Here is a 17,845-nt window from a genome sequence, read left to right as displayed (position 1 = left end):
CTGTGGCTTAAATGCCATGCTGTGGCTTTTGCAGCTTTTTTTGTGGCTGGTGTGACTGTTGTCAACTTGGAGATGGGCACCACTCCTAGGACCAACGTTTGGGTTATGAGAGTTGTTGTGACACATTATTTCCAAAATCAAACACACAAATGGTGAATGAGCTGTTGTTATATGGAAACAATCGCACAACTTGTTGCAAACGAAATGTATGTAGCCTACAGCATGTGTCATTACCAGTTGGCTGAAATGAATAGCCACACGTGTATTAATATCAATCCCAAAATAAACCAACACCTTCAAGTGCGTTGTTGAAATATTTATTGATGAATAACACATTTGAGTTTCACATAAGTAATTTTTTCCAAAGAGAAAATGTATTAGTTTCCTATTCTTTCAATTGCAGGTAGATCATCCGTTTTGAATCCAGCACAAAATGGGTTAAATGTTACGTTGTTGCGGGTGGTATTATCACTCCAGAGTCCAGACTATAAAACGCGTATTTGAAGAAAGAACAAAGAATCAGAACCTATATAAGAGCCCACAAGAAGCTGCGCCGTCACTCTTCGGCTGAAGAGAGAGCTGAAGAAAGAGCTGTCCACAGGTCCAGAAGATGATGATAATGATGCAGACTTCTGTCCTATCTTGCGTCTTTACGCTGCAATGCCTCCGAAGCATGCATTGTTCGCCAGTGCCCGAAGCAATCAGGTACAAAGCGACGCCGGTGAGTGCAGAATACTTTAGTTGTATTACTTTTTCTTTGTTTGATAATATCTTTCAGCAGACACAAATAGCTTGATAGTGCAATTACTGGAAGTTTCATCGGTGTTGCAAGTTACTGCCAATTATTATTAGTGCATTCCCAATTCACATGCTATTTCAAATCATGCACACATGAGAGTGCAGAAAAGTTCTTGATTATGATTCGCCCTGGTTGACCGACACCAACCTGCTAAACGTTTAAAACCCATCTGTCAAAACAAATAATCTTGTAGATTTTATGCTCAGTAATTATTAGAAGGGCTCTATGTCAATACTTACACGGAACCCAAACCGGCTGCGCGCGTGCGCTATCGTTCATAAATGTATTTTTAAGCATTAAACATGTATGGCTAGTTAGCTTGCTCTTGCTAGCTAATTTGTCCTATTTAGCTAGCTTGCTGTTGCTAGCTAATTTGTCCTGGGATATAAACATTGAGTTGTTATTTTACCTGAACTGGAAAAAAAATGAAAACATTTTTTTTTTTAAATCTGAACTGCACAAGGTCCTCTACTCCGACAATATACCTACACATAAAACGGCCAACCGAATCGTTTCAAGTCATCTCTCCTCCTTCCAGGCTTTTTCATCTTTGAACTTATATGGTGATCACATCTAAACTTTCATAGTTTTACCACGACTACTGGCAAAACAGTTCGTCTTTCAATCACCCACGTGGGTATAACCAATGAGGAGATGGCGCGTGGGTTCCTGCTTCTATAAAACAATGAAGAGATGGGAGAGGCAGGACTTTCAGCTCGATCTGCGTCAAAAATAGGAATGACTTCTATTTTAGCCCTTGGCATCGCAGACCCATGTTGGTGCACACGAGCAGTGTGGATGCAATAATTGAATAACATGGATTTCTAAATGTTTTTTTATTTATTTCACCTTTATTTAACCAGGTAGGCTAGTTGAGAACAAGTTCTCATTTACAACTGCGACCTGGCCAAGATAAAGCATAGCAGTGTGAACAGACAACACAGAGTTACACATGGAGTAAACAATTAACAAGTCAATAACACAGTAGACCAAAAAAAAAAAAAAAAAGGGAGTCTATATACATTGTGTGCAAAAGGCATGAGGAGGTAGGCGAATAATTACAATATTGCAGATTAACACTGGAGTGATAAATGATCAGATGATCATGTACAGGTAGAGATATTGGTGTGCAAAAGAGCAGAAAAGTAAATAAATAAAAACTGTGGGGATGAGGTAGGTGAAAATGGGTGGGCTATTTACCAATAGATTATGTACAGCTGCAGCAATCGGTTAGCTGCTCAGATAGCTGATGTTTGAAGTTGGTGAGGGAGATAAAGGTCTCCAACTTCAGCGATTTTTGCAATTCGTTCCAGTCACAGGCAGCAGAGTACTGGAACGAAGGCGGCGAATGAGGTGTTGGCTTTAGGGATGATCAGTGAGATACACCTGCTGGAGCGCGTGCTACGGATGGGTATTGCCATCGTGACCAGTGAACTGAGATAAGGCGGAGCTTTACCTAGCATGGCCTTGTAGATGACCTGGAGCCAGTGGGTCTTGCGACGAATATGTAGCGAGGGCCAGCCGACTAGAGCATACAAGTCGCAGTGGTGGGTAGTATAAGGTGCTTTAGTGACAAAACGGATGGCACTGTGATAAACTGCATCCAGTTTGCTGAGAAGAGTGTTGGAAGCAATTTTGTAGATGACATCGCCGAAGTCGAGGATCGGTAGGATAGTCAGTTTTACTAGGGTAAGCTTGGCAGCGTGAGTGAAGGAGGCTTTGTTATGGAATAGAAAGCCGACTTTTGATTTGATTTTTGATTGGAGATGTTTGATATGGGTCTGGAAGGAGAGTTTCTAAATGTATTTTGCGTCGCTTGCGCACCCGACGTGTTCGGTCTGGTCAGCATGTTAGTGTTAAGATGATGAACCTGTGCAGTGGACAAAGTGTCATATCTTTCGAAGATGACCGATATGAAAAGAGTATATTACAACATCATATTTTAAAGTGGCAGTCAGCAGTTGCTACATCCATTTTTGGACTTATACAGTTGTGATATGTATCCATTGATTTTTTAAGAATGTAATTTATAAATGACTTATGAGCTTAGATTAAGGTACCCGATCAAACCCTAAAATATAAGTTTGTTTCACTTGAATGTTTGTTAATAACAAAGTAAATGTAACAAACACTATATAGCCTTAAAACATGGTTAAAACTATACTTTTGATGTCAAGGATGATCAGTCCTTGCATTCATAGCTCTGTGTATGAATTTGAGAGTGGTTACATGTTTCCAGCCCGTCCCTCAGCTTTTTACCGAAACAGGTCTGGGAGAAGCTTTATTATTGTTTCAATTGCTGATTTGCCCTTTAAACACTGCCTCATTAATCCTAAACAAAAATATGTATCTGTCAAACACATAACCCTCCCAGGATGGGACTAAGTCTAAGCAATGTGGCATTTAGAAACTTCACAGAGCCACTGCCACGACATCAACACTGACATCTAAAAGGCTTTTATTTTCAACCTTCATACAATGTTAATTGATCTGATATGTAACATTTGTGCTACCATGGCACAACTGAAAGTCCTGCAGGGTATGGGCGTGTGGTAAATAGAGAAGGTAATTGAGTTCTTGTCTCCGCAGGGCAGGAAACGATAATAACTGGTCTGTAAAGACATTTTGTCAACAACTCTGTGAATGAGAGGATAAAGAGGGAAGCTCCACATTGCCATTGGGGGTGTTTTATTGTCCAAATTGATGTTTTAGATTATATATTGCTAATAACTTGCAATATTAGCCTACTGTCTCAATGACAGAGATTATTGGCTTCTTGATGAAAACTGGAAAAAATGCAAACTCATTAATTTGAGAATGTTTGAGGTAGCCTACTCTAAACCAACTGTATGAAGGACCAAGTATGACAAACGTCCCCTCAATGTCATGGAGGAAAAGTTGTTAGTTTAGTTTCTACTCTCTTCCTTTACCGAAATTACTTGCAGCTGCGATGGCAACACAAGCAAATAATAATTAATTGTTATGTCTAGTTGTTAACTGAACTGGAAAGCATAATCTGTAGTTTTGTCAATTTGTTTCCCATTGTTGACAAAAGAGTGAGTGATTATACAAGCAGGGACAAGTTTCTCTGTATCTGGGTCAGGAAACACAGAGCCTGTTTGCTCTCACAGGGAAAATGAAGGGAAAATAATACGATGGGCTCAATGTTTGGATATCCCTTTGTGAATAAAAGCCATGTCCCTTGGTTTTTCTTCCTGTTTTGCTCCATTAGTTCTGTCCTCTGGCCAAACTGACTGCCAGACACCCATGAGACTGGAAGTGACATCAAAGATTACTAGCCTCAGTTTCCATAGCATTCCATAGCATCCACCTATTGAATTAAGTCACAGCAGGGCAGAAAACCCAGTTAATGTGTGATCAGGTCATGCAAGGTGAGGGTGGCATTATCCCCCTAATTCTCTGCTTGGCAGATAGAGAGTCTGGAAGCCTGAGGTCTCAGTGGAGGAAGTTTGTTTGCCAGGAAAGATAAAAGAGCACAGTAAGAACCCAGGAGATTTGCAACCTATTTTCTATTGCCTGGTGTTACTGATTGTGGCTGATGTATTGGATTAAGGAGGATAAGGAGGCAGATACCAAGGCATGTGTTGATAGTGGTGCATCTATCTTTCACCTCATCAGTTGAATCTTCTATCCTGTTATAGTGAAACAGTTTGTCTGTATTTACTCAGTAGTATACATACCCTCTCCAAATCAAGACCATATCCGATGCATTGTGTAAACATTACCAAGTTGCTCCGTTTGCAGACGATGTCCTCTAGTATTGTTCCTATATGAAAGGGTTTAAGTGTCCTCCTTTTTTACAAATTCTTACAAGAACTGACAATGTCCACATTTTATAATGTCTAGGCTTTAGGATACTTGTATACTTGTACAGACATGTTGAGTTGTGCTCTTTGAATACCACTCTGTCACTCCACTGCAGTGACTCACAGATCTTGTCAGCACTGTAACCAGAAGCTAGATGTGTCCATACATGTAATGGATCCCCCTCCCAAAACACGTTGGTTCACAAACACAATGATAAAACATCCTGAGTCACTTAGAGCCCTCTTTTGAAGGGTGAACTACTTCGTAAATGGCATCTTGCATAGTCATCAGGACAGAAGATGATGGACTGACTGTGTCTCCCAGGGCTTAGCTGAGAAACACTGTGCCAGAGACTCCTATAAGGATATCCTCTGTCTGCTCTCAGATGATGTGGGAACACGCAAACCGGCTGCAGACAAGTCAATATTGTCTGGGGACCTCTGCTCCTCCAATAGCTCTACTACCCAGAGTGGTCATCTATGTAGCTGGTGAGATGAATCAGGCGCAGGACAGCAGATATGAGTAATGAAAGCAATTTTCCTCAAATATATATATTTATACACGTCGTATAAATACAGACCGCAATACAATAAACAATTACTCACAAACAAACATGGGGGAACAGAGGGTTAAATAATGAACAAGTAATTGGGGGATTGAAACCAGGTGTGTAAGACAAAGACAAAAGAAATGGAAAATGAAAAGTGGATCGACGATGGCTAGAAGACCGGTGACGTCGACCTCCGAATACCGCCCGAACAAGGAGAGGGATCGACTTCGGCGGAAGTTGTGACAGTACCCCCCCCTTGACGCGCGGCTCCAGCAGCGCTCCGAAACTGACCTCGGGGACAACCCGGAGGACAAGGCGCAGGGTGATCTGGATGGAGACAGTGGAACTCCTGCAGCAACGAAGGGTCCAAGACGTCCGGCACTGGCGGTAGGAACCTCCCCCACCTCAGACTCCTAGAGTGGACCGGCCACCACAGGCCTGAGGAGAGACACATGGAACGAGGGATTAATACGGTAATCTGGGGGAAGCTGTAACCTCTAGCATACCTCGTTCAGTCTCCTCTGGACTTTGAATGGCCCTACAAACCACGGACCCAGCGTCCGGCAGGGCAGGCGGAGGGGCAGATTTTGGGTCGAGAGCCAGACCCGGTCCCCCAGTGCGAACACCGGGGCCTCACTGTGGTGGCGGTCGGCACTCGCCTTCTGCCACCTCACGGCCCGTTGCAGGTGCACATGGATGGGCTCCCAGGTCTCCTCTGAGCGCTTAAACCATTCGTCCACTGCAGGGGCTTTGATCTGGCTCTGATGCCAAGGTGCCAGAACCGGCTGATACCCCAGTACGCACTGGAAGGGAGAGAGGTTAGTGGAGGAGTGGGGAAGTGAGCTCGGGGCCATCTCTGCCCAAGGGATGAACGCCACGTGCCCATTACTCTTGGGGTGAAAACCTGAGATGAGGCTGACCGAGACCCCCAGACGTTACATGAACGCTCTCCAGAACCTGGACGTGAACTGATCAGAGACTATGTCCTCAGGCACCCCGTAGTGCCGGAAGACGTAAGTGAACAGGGCCTCCGCAGTCTGTAGTGCCGTAGGGAGACCGGGCAAAGGGAGGAGATGGCAGTACTTAGAAAACCGATCCACAACGACCAAGATTGTGGTGTTGCCCTGCGAGGGAGAAATATCCGTCAAGAAGCCCACCGACAGGTGCGACCACAGCCGTTGTTGAACGGGTAGGGGTTGTAACTTCCCTCTGGGCAGGTGCCTGGGAGCCTTGCACTGGGTGCCCACTGAGCAGGAGGAAACATAAACCCTCACGTCCTTGGCCAAGGTGGACCATCAGTACTTCCCACTAAGGCAACGCACCGTCTGACCAATGCAAGGATGACCAGAGGAGGGTGACATGTGGGCCCAAGAGATCAAACGGTCGCGGACAGCAGACGGATCGTACAGGCGCCCAGCTGGACACTGTGGGGGAGTGGGCTCTGTGCGTAACGCCCGCTCGATATCCGCATCCAGCTCCCACACCACCGGTGCCACCAGGCAAGAGGCCGGAAGTATGGGAGTGTGATCCATGGACCGCTTCTCTGTGTCAATACATCCGGGACAGTGCATCTGCCTTAGCATTCTGGGAACCTGGTCTGTAGGACAGAGCCCAACATGGCCCACCTTGCCTGGCGAGGATTCAGTCTCCTCACCGCCCGGATGTACTCCAGATTGCGGTGGTCAGTCCAGATGAGGAAAGGGTGTTTAGCCCCCTCAAGCCAATGTCTCCACGCCTTCAGAGCCTTGACAACAGCCAACAGCTCCCGGTCCCCCATATTCATATTTTCGCTCCTCCGGGCTGAGATTCTTCGAAAAGAAAGCACAGGGGCGGAGCTTTGGTGGCGTACCCGAGCGCTGAGAGAGCACGGCTCCTATCTCAGCCTTGGATGCGTCCACCTTCACTATGAACGCCAAAGAGGCATCAGGATGGGCCAGCACGGGAGCCGAGGTAAACAGAGCCTTCAGGTGACCAAAAGCCCTGTCCGCCTCAGCCGACCACTGCAGTCGTACCGGTCCCCCCTTTAGCAGTGAGGTAATGGAAGCCACTACCTGACCAAAACCTTGGATAAACCTCCGGTAGTAGTTGGAAAACCCTAGAAACCCCTGCACTTCCTTTACCGTGGTGGGAGTCGGCCAATTACACACGGCTGAAATGCGGTCACTGTCCATCTCCACCCCTGAAGTGGAAATGCGGTACCCTAGGAAGGAGACGGACTGTTGGAAGAACAGACATTTCTCGTGCTCCAACAGTCGGCCAAGCACCCTGCGCACCAGGGACACATGCTCTGCACGTGTAGCGAAGTATATCAGAAAGTCGTTGATATACAGTGCCTTGCGAAAGTATCCAAATCCGGCTTTAAACTTCTTCACAACATTATCTCGGACCTGCCTGGTGTGTTCCCTATTTCGTCATGATGCTCTCTGCGCTTTTAACAGACCTCTGAGACTATCACAGTGCAGGTGCATTTATACGGAGACTTGATTACACACAGGTGGATTGTATTTATCATCATTAGTCATTTAGGTCAACATTGGATCATTCAGAGATCCTCACTGAACTTCTGGAGAGAGTTTGCTGCACTGAAAGTAAAGGGGCTGAATAATTTTGCACGCCCAATTTTTCAGTTTTTGATTTGTTAAAAAAGTTTGAAATATCCAATAAATGTCGTTCCACTTCATGATTGTGTCCCACTTGTTGTTGATTCTTCACAAAAAAATACAGTTTTATATCTTTATGTTTGAAGCCTGAAATGTGGCAAAAGGTCGCAAAGTTCAAGGGGGCCGAATACTTTCGCAAGGCACTGTATACACCACTACACCCTGCCCGTGCAGATCCCGGAAAATCTCGTCAACAAAGGCCTGGAAGACTGATGGAGCATTCATCAACCCGTACGGCATGATGAGGTACTCATAGTGCCCTGAGGTGGTACTAAATGCCGTCTTCCACTCGGCCCCCTCCCGGATACGCACCAGGTTGTAAGCGCTCCTGAGATACAATTTTGTGAAGAAGCGCGCCCCGTGCATTGACTCGATCGCACTGGCTATGAGAGGCAGCGGGTAGCTGTACCTCACTGTGATCTGATTGATACCCCGATAGTCAATACACGGGCGCAGACCTCCATCCTTCTTCTTCACAAAAAACGAAACTCGAGGAGGCAGGTGAAGTGGAGGGCCGAATGTATCCCTGCCCCAGGGATTCGGAGACATATGTTTCCATAGCCGCAATCTCCTCCTGTGACAGGGGATACACGTGACTCCTGGGAAATGCTGCGTCTACCAGGAGATTTATCGCACAATCCCCCCGTCGATGGGCTGGTTATTGAGTCACCTTCTTCTTACAGAAGGCGAGAGCCAAATCTGCATATTGCGAGGGGATGCGCACGGTGGAGACCTGGTCTGGACTTTCCACCGTAGTCGCACCGATGGAAACTCCTACACACCTCCCTGAGCACTCTCGTGACCACCCCTTGAGAGCCCTCTGTTGCCACGAAATAGTGGGGTCATGACAGGCCAACCAGGGTAGGCCCAGCCCCAGGGAAACGCAGGAGAATCAATAAGGAAGAGACTGGTTCTCTCCTTGTGACCCTCCTGCGTAACCATGCTTAGTGGAGCGGTGACCTCCCTAATCAGCCCTGACCCTAATGGTCGACTATCTAGGGCGTGCACAGGGAAGGCCATATCCACAGGAACAAGGGGGTCCCTAAACTATGAGCAAATGAACGGTCAATCAAATTCCCAGCGGCGCCTGAATCTATGAGTGCCTTATGCTGGGAATGCGGGGAAAACTCAGGAAATGTAATAAACAATAAACAAAATACATGTGAGCAACAGGGGGCTCTGGGTGAGCCTGGTGCCGACTCACCCGGGGTGACACGATAGTGCCCTGCCTGCTGCCTTGACGCCCTGAGGAACTTCCCCAGCAGTGTGCCCTCTGCAGTCACAGATGGTGCAGGGAATGGCCCCTTTTCCGGTCGCCCTAAGCGCAGCACCTCCCAGCTCCATGAGTGTCGGAGCGGAGGTGCTGGGGGATGGAACTGACAGGCCCCGATCCGGCCATCCGCGGGCAGCCAGCAGGGTGTCCAGACAGATGGACAGATCCACCAGAAGGTCCAACGTGAGGGTGGTGTCTCGGCAGGCCAATTCCCGACGAACGTCCTCGCGCAGACTGCATCGATAAGGGCCCTGTCGTTCCATCCCGTGCTGGCGGCCAGGGTCCGGAAAATCTGTGCGCTCCTAGTCCTCTGCCTCAGGTGGAACAGACGTTCACCCACCGCTCGACCCTTAGGCGGGTGGTCGAAAATTGCCTGAAAGCGGTGGGTGAACTCTGTAATGTTCCAGGGCTTTGCCTAAGAGGCAGGAGACGAGGGCAGACATGCTCTCACATCCCGACGGAGCCGGGTGGATGGCCGCCGGGTAGAGCTCCAGCTGGAGTAGGAACCCCTGACATCCGGCAGCTGTCCCATCATACTCCCCCGGGAGCTCAAGCGGATTCCCGCTGGGACCGGGTGAAGGAGGGGTGGACAGTGGGGCCTGTTGTAGTGGGGCTGGTGAAGGCGCTGGATGACCTCCTGCTCTCTCCCAATGATCCATCATCTGTAACACGCGATCCATGGCGGTGTTCAGACATTGCAACATGGTCCTCTACCTCCACCACAGGGAGGGCGACTACTCCTGCTGAATCTATTCAAAGGTGAGTAATTCTGTAATTACGTCTGTGTGTAGCTGGTGAGATGAGTCAGGCGCAGGACAGCAGATATGAGTAATGAAAGCAATTTTACTCAAATATATCACAATACACGTCAGAAGACGACACCACTGAACACCACGTGATGGGTATAGACAACATATGCACTGTCACAATCTTTATAACGAGTGGACCAAGATGCAGCGTGGTATGGTTCCATCCTCGTTATTAGGTAGTGAAACTCAAAGAAAACAATCAATCGCAAAACTACTATAGTGCTCACAGGCAACTATACATATTCAAGATCCCACAAAGCACAAAGGGGAAATGGCTGCCTAAATATGATCCCCAATCAGAGACAACGATAAACAGCTGCCTCTGATTGGGAACCATACCAGGCCAACATAGAAATATAATTACCTAGATGACCCACCCTAGTCACACCCCAACCTAACCAACATAGAGAATAAAAAGCTCACTATGCTCAGGGCGTGACATGCACAAATTTTAATGTGTCCAGACTGTCTGCTCAGTGGACATACATGCAGAAGAGCATATGCAGTACATGCCATAAATGTAAACAAAGACAGGCAATTTGAGGACAGTCAAAGCTTTCATAAGTTCATGGTACAACCCCTGTGACACCATGGAAGTGAACTTTGGCCATTACCCTGTTGGCAATCAGAGGGGAGGAGCTGTGCTTTCTCTCACCTCAGGGGCTAGACTGATCCTTTTGACAGATGGGAGGGAGTTATTGTCAGCAACTTGTCAACAGCACTAATTTCTCTTCTCATTTCCCTTTTTGAAATATGTTGAGTGCACACTCCTCCTGCTTGTTAGCCACGCTTTACAATGCACTGTAGATAGCCCACACTCCCATTCTCATGCAGTTGGGTATACATCTTATTGCCAAACTAGATTAGAGTGCAAGCCCAAGATCCATATATTAGGGTTAAATTACAAAGTGAAATGCAGGCGGAATGACTGAGAGTTCTGCTGCCTAGTGTTTCTTCCTTGATTGGGGCACATAACTCAGGGTAAGGCCCTCTCGTTTTGTGGTCTGGAGCACATTCCACGAATCCTGCTGGGCATTGTTCCCATTATCCCACAACTCCACAACACTAAAGCCTCACAAAGCAGTAGGCTACCAGAGGGAGGACTGGCTTGACACAATGACAGAATAATTAGGACTTATGTCTGATTATCGTTCATCTAGAGTACGCTACACTCTTAGAGAAATATTTGCTATCTAGAACCTTAAAGGGTTATTCCGCTGTCCCCATAGGACAGCGATCATCAACTAGATTCAGCCGCGAGACTATTTGTTCTGGAGCGGATGGTAGGAAGGCCTGAACATAATTACAAATATTTTGTAGACTGCAAATTGACAGCAAGAAGCTCAAACATAATAATAATTTCAAACCTTGCTTACATTTGTATACGGTCACATGTCTCTCTATTATGCATGGGAATTCTTAAATTAAAATCACTTGGAGCTGATTTCCTGTTGTTTTTACAGTCTTTTATGTCCAACAATGAAATTCCACAATGAATTTTTTTTTTTTACTCAGAAAAGTTGTGGGGCCTAATAAAACCACCCGGCCCGCAGGCCGCCAGTTGGGGAACCCTGCCATAGGAGAACCCTTTTGGGTTCCATGTACAACCCTTTCCACAGAGGGTTCTATTTGGAACCCAAAGGGGTTCTAACTGAAACCAAAAAGGGTTCTAACCTGGAACCAAAAAGGGTTCTCCTATGGGCGCAGCAGAAGAACCCTTTTGGAACCCTTTTTTCTAAGAGTGTAGAATACGCTACACCCTCGTGTTCTTAGTGCATTAAGAAATCCAATGTGTTTTACAGTAGCAGTTTCAGAGGAAATGTAAAGACATTTGTGATCATGAAGAGCACCCCAATGCTTCCTGAATTGCAAAGCTGTAAAAGGCCTTGAATTGTACAACTTCAAAAAGCCATGGAGACGCTGTGCCACTGACAGTATTTCTCCTCTCTGTAATTTATGCTTGAGGTAGGAGGTGATGAGCAAAGTCATTTCCTCTGGGTTCTGCAGGGGGTATTTACTGTAATAGTTCCTATGTGTAATGATAACTGACAGTAAAGTAAGCTACAAGCCCACTCCAAGTCCACAAGGGAAACACTCTCTGACAGGCAATTTTTGTTTGTTTACTTATTTCCAATTATTATTGACCTCTCATACTCCCACTCTCAGAGATACTAGCAATCATGTTAAAGGGAAACTTCAATTTTTTTCAACTTCATATTCATAATCTCCAGCACCACCCCAATATCAATATATGTGAAAATGGTGCTTTTCTATGTTTTGTAGTAAAATAGGTAGAGGAAGATAAGTGTTTCTAATGACATAATCTGTATGCATGTGAGTAGGCATTGCCTACTAATTGCCTACTAATTGTCTACTAATCTTTCCCTATCTATTTTACTACAAAACATAGGAATGCACCATTTTCACATATGTTGATGTTAGGGTGGTGCTGGAGATGATGAATGTGAAGTAGAATGTTTTTTTTATTTTTTTACATGTCCCTTTAAGGCAATGTCAGTGCATGCATGGATTCCAATAAAGTGCAATGCATTAGGATACATATTTGCACCAAATCTATTGTTTTCTAATGTGTTTTAATTAAAGTTGTTCATCCTTATAAGTGACACTTTGGTAAACATGTTATCTAATAAATGTTGCTCATGATCCTGCTGTTTCAAAGGGATGGCTCCAGAGGTTTGATCTCCATGACCTAAAGAAGAGAGGAAGAGTGGCCCATCCTCAGGACACACTCAAAGACACAGCCTTGGCCATAGGAGACCCTGTAAAAGCAGCACTGGTAACTAACAACACTGAGGAGTCTAACCGCCCCCGGTGTGGCGTCCCTGACTACCCCACACTGAAGGATGTCATCTACAGGGGGAGACACAGGCAGAAACGCTTTGTCCTGTTTGGGGGGCGCTTGGAGAAAACTGACCTCACCTACAAGTAAGGATGATAATATTATTATTGTTATTATTATTATTATTATTATAGCATATCCACACTCTTGTACAGCTTGAGATGGACTTGGTCCCAACAAAGGAAATAGTATTTGTATCCTGTTTTGGTGCATATTTGCCTGTGTTGGTGGGAAAGGTACTGTATGTTCAGAATCCAGTGTTACTCTATCCATCATTAGTCTCCTGTTTTGGTCATAAAGTAGCTTTTATGGTATTACTGTTTCTCCTTCTGAGACTCACTGTATGGATTCTCTGGGCTGGGCTGTCTGTCGACTGACTGCTGCCTCTTTGTCTGTGTCTACCCTGGTTCCTCTCATTGTGGCTGTTCTTTATCAAAATGCAATGGAATTTAAGAAGCCGTTCAGAGAGAGGAGAGGGGAAGCAATGATGGGCTAATGAGACTTTACAGATGAAGTAAACTGGAAGGAACAGGACTATAATACACTGTTATTTTACAGAGCCTGAGGGTCTATGTAACAGCACACCTATCTGTTGATTTGATGGTTAGATATCAAATGAGAGGGAGGTTCTAGGTATGCAACAAGGCTGGTAGTCTCTGGTGTGTTTCTACAGGCTACAGACTATGGTGTGTGTGTGTGTGCATGTGTGCGTGGAGTTTACGTCCTTTGATTTATATCTGTTTATATCTATACATCTTTCTTCCTCAGAGTGGTTCGTTTTCCCTGGCAGATGAGCGAAGATAAAGTGCGGCGTGTCCTGCTGGAAGCCCTGAGAGTGTGGAGTGAGGTCACACCCCTCACATTCACTGAGGTCAGCAGTGGAAAGGCTGACATTGTCATTGACTTCACTAGGTACGCATGTGTGTACATTATGTGTTTTCAAATGTCCGATTTTAAGTTACTGCTCAGCCAGCGATTTCCTGATATGGATCTCTACTGTAGTTACTGGCATGGAGATAACCTGTCCTGATATGGATTTCTACTGTAGTTACTGGCATGGAGATAACCTGCCCTGATATGGATCTCTACTGTAGTTACTGGCATGGAGATAACCTGTCCTGATATGGATTTCTACTGTAGTTACTGGCATGGAGATAACCTGCCCTGATATGGATCTCTACTGTAGTTACTGGCATGGAGATAACCTGCCCTGATATGGATCTCTTCTGTAGTTACTGGCATGGAGATAACCTGCCCTCATGTGGATCTCTACTGTAGTTACTGGCATGGAGATAACCTGCCCTCATATGGATCTCTACTGTAGTTACTGGCATGGAGATAACCTGCCCTGATATGGATCTCTACTGTAGTTACTGGCATGGAGATAACCTGCCCTTTGACGGACCTGGGGGCATTCTAGCCCATGCCTTCTTCCCCAAGACCCACAGGGAGGGCGACATCCATTTTGACTATGATGAGGCGTGGTCCCTTGGCAACTACATGGGTGAGTGTTTTCTTGGCAGGGAACATGCAGGAAATATGGAGAGTTGATTTACATAGAGCTCTATGTAAAATGAATAAAGTCAGGAGGTATTTCTACAGTTGTAGTGTATTATCCCTGGAGGTGTGACCCTCGCCTTGACTCTACTGCAGGCACAGACCTCCTCCAAGTGGCTGCTCATGAGTTCGGGCATGTTCTTGGCCTGCAGCACTCCCAGGAACCGGGCGCAGTGATGTCCCCCTATTACAGCTTCTCCTATCCCCTGGAGCTGAGCGAGGATGACAAGCTGGGGATCCAATACCTGTATGGCCCTCGTCCACATGTCCAGCCCCCATCTCCACCCCAGCCACTGCCACAAATCACTACAGATACCAATGAGATCATTAGTAGTATTGTGAGTGTTAATCTCTTTGGAGGTGCTACACAGGCAGATAATCACAATATAAGACACACAATACAACTGAGATACTAGCCACACAAGAATAAACGTGATACGACAGTATGGAAATGCATTACACTCTTGGAAAAAAGGGTTTCAGAAGGATTCTTCGGCTCTCCCCAGAGGAGAACCATTTTTGGTTCCAGGTATAACTCTTTTGGGTTCCATGTAGAACCCGCTGTGGAAAGGATTCTATATGGAAACCAAACGGGTTCTACCTGTAAATAAAAAGGGTTCTTCAAAGGGTTATCCTATGGGGACAGCTGAACAACCCTTATTGGTTCTAGATAGCACAGTTTCTTCTAAGAGTCCAGTGGTCCTCTTTCTGTCTCCAGCCTGATGCCTGCCAGACAGACTTCGATGCTGTGTCTATGATTCGCGGAGAGCTGTTTTTCTTTAAGTCACGCTATGTGTGGCGCATTCGGGAGGGGCGGCTGGAGGCAGGCTACCCCGCGCTGGCATCCCGCCATTGGAGGGGGATTCCAGAGAGCATTGATGCAGCCTTTGAAGACCAATCAGGGAATATCTGGTTCTTTCAAGGTGGGTGACATAGATATTGTGCTGTGGTTAGTTATATTTTACAAGTGTAGGATTAGTAGGTAAGCCCCAAGTTGAAAACTAACAGGTTAACATACATGTAGGCAGACAAGCAGGAAAACAACTACATTATAGCTTTATGAGCTTTTTGGTTAGCCAGAAAAGTGTTATTCTGCAACTTTAAGTAGGGCATGTCAAGACTGTTGAATAGGCAAGAGTTATGGAAACTATGAAAACATAGCCCAGATCCCACAGCAGGGGCATCTACTGTATCTCTCTCTCCTCTCTCTCTCTCTCTCTCTCCTCTCCTCTCCTCTCCTCTCTCTCTTCTCTCTCTCTCTCTCTTCTCTCTCTCTCTCTCTTCTCTCTCTCTCGCGCTATTGCAGGTCAAAGCTACTGGGTGTTTGATGCAGAGAGACAGATCACAGGGCCAGACTCTGTGCAGAGCCTCGGCCTGTCAGTCTCCCACATCCAGGCAGCTCTGCGCTGGGGTCAGGACAACAACTACAACACCTACTTATTCAAGTCAGGCAGCTACTGGAGGTTTAGCCCCAAGGAGAACCGTGTCGACTCTATCTACCCTCGCAACATGCAGGACTGGCGCGGCATCCCCAGTGATGTCGACGCAGCCTTCAAGGACCAATATGGTAATATTATGAGTGAATCACCTAGTCACCTCAATTTGGGAGTGAGTCCGACATTGAAAAGTTAGATCATAGGATAATTATTTAATTGTATTGATGAATAGATTTTTTCTCCCATTGACAGGCTATGCCCACTTTATCAGAGGGAGGCAGTACTGGAAGTTTGATCCTGTGGAGATGAATTCACTACAGGGGTATCCTCGCTATTTTCACATGGACTTCTTTGGTTGCAGAAATGTATGAGTATCATTAGGTGATAATGCTCTCAAGATAAAATTCAAGTCCAAGTCAAGTCCAACCATGCTCTTGTCCTTATGATCCTTTCAAATACAACATTATAATCTTGTGCATTTTGGGGAACAAGACCATTTTGCGTAACAAAACCAGAGACAAATTATTTAGGTGAAGACTTTATTACTTCACTTGAGTGATTTCCACAAAATGTTTGCTATTCCTCAAATATGTTTTTGTTTACTCATTATCTTAACACTGAATGGACTAGATCCTTTTTTCTTCTCAGGAAAACACAAATTCAAATTCCTCAGAGTTTGGACTTCATGTGCAGCTATATAGTTGTATTTATTTGTTGCTTGGTTGGGTTTTACTCTCTGGTGCTATCTAGAACCTTAAAGGGTTCTTCGGCTGTCCCCATAGGAGAACCCTTTGAAGGACCCTTGTTGGTTCCAGGTAGAACCCTTTTGGTTCCAAGTAGAACCATTTTGGATTCAATGTAGAACCCTTTGCAAGAGTGTACGGTCAGAAGAGGCGTTGGTAAAGACCGTGGGCTGAGAAGACAGTGCCATCTGCAGGAGGTTTGTAACTGTATTGTGATGTCTAATTTACTCACGAGATGTTGCAGTTTGTTTTCTTCTGAAAGGGAAATATGTTTAAGGCACTGCAATTTTCTATGAAGTCTTTTTTTTCTTTTTACTAATTAAGGTGCTAAATCTGGAAATCACTGACAATCAGGGACACTTTTTGTCCTCTAAAGTTATGAACACTTACTCACAGTCTTACTTGTATGACATCAAGTATGCTAACACGGTCACATTTATGTTCATTCTAAGATAGCTGTACTTAATTCAATAATGGTCCATCCATGGTGCTCTCAGTCAGTCCAAAGGGATGGAATGTTCCATCCTTGGTGCTGCATGATGTGAATCTAAGCCATGATGATAACTTTCTTTTTGGAAGGGCCATTCATTGCATTTTGTAAGTGCAGGGCACTGATATGTTTGTTCTTCTTAGCCAGGATACAGCCTGAGATCCTCTGGTAGGGCACTATTGACCATTCCAAAATCTGGTGTAGGTTGAAAACGAAAGGAGACTGGGCGTTTTCCATTAGGGCCCTAGCCTTTGAAATGGTCTGCCAGAGGAGACCAGGCTGCAGATTCAGTGGCTCTTTTTAAATCCCTGCTGAAGACACACTTTTATAAAGATGCTTTTAATGTACGATTTAAATGATTTTAATTAGCTATTCTTTCTTTGTTTCTTTGTTAGTACTTTTGTTTTATGACGTGAAGCACTTTGTTACCTGTATTGAAAAGCGCTGTACAAATAAAGTTATTATTAGTATTAGTATTATTATATCTGCTTTACTGTAAAATATGTATTTGTGATATTTTTGTCATTGCTTGACAGCCAATAGCCGCAGCCTGGCAGTTCTCTTCTAAAGTTTTGGGTGTTGACTATAGAGCTCAGAATCATTTCAAGACATAATTGTCCTCTAATTAAAATAGCCATCATCTGTTTTGATTACATATCTTTATGTTTTAACATGTTTTTCTACTCAAATGCCACATTTACTATGCAAATACAAAAATATTAATCATGTACTGTGTTTTGGTACAAATAAAATATTTAAGCTTGAGTACATTGTCCATTTTTGTGAATCAGATAAATAAATAGATGGATAGATATCTAGGCTGATTGGCTAATATAAGTA

At 45.1% G+C, this 17,845-nt stretch overlaps 1 protein-coding gene across 1 annotated transcript; it reads left to right on the top strand.

Moving 5' to 3' along the window:
* The first annotated feature begins 471 nt into the window (after positions 1 to 471).
* LOC135539773 (stromelysin-3-like) lies at positions 472 to 17,770 on the top strand. Its single transcript, XM_064965894.1, has 8 exons — positions 472 to 721; positions 12,600 to 12,865; positions 13,548 to 13,691; positions 14,150 to 14,283; positions 14,433 to 14,674; positions 15,055 to 15,259; positions 15,643 to 15,903; positions 16,025 to 17,770. Exons 1-8 carry the CDS (start codon positions 611 to 613, stop codon positions 16,141 to 16,143), a joined length of 1,482 nt encoding a protein of 493 aa, XP_064821966.1. The 5' UTR covers positions 472 to 610; the 3' UTR covers positions 16,144 to 17,770.
* The last annotated feature ends 75 nt before the right edge of the window (positions 17,771 to 17,845 follow it).

The sequence above is a fragment of the Oncorhynchus masou genome, chromosome 1 (genome assembly GCF_036934945.1).
Source record: "Oncorhynchus masou masou isolate Uvic2021 chromosome 1, UVic_Omas_1.1, whole genome shotgun sequence".
Classification (NCBI taxonomy): domain Eukaryota; kingdom Metazoa; phylum Chordata; class Actinopteri; order Salmoniformes; family Salmonidae; genus Oncorhynchus; species Oncorhynchus masou.
Note: the sequence above shows the minus strand (reverse complement) of the source record. Positions and strands in the feature narration are given on the sequence as shown.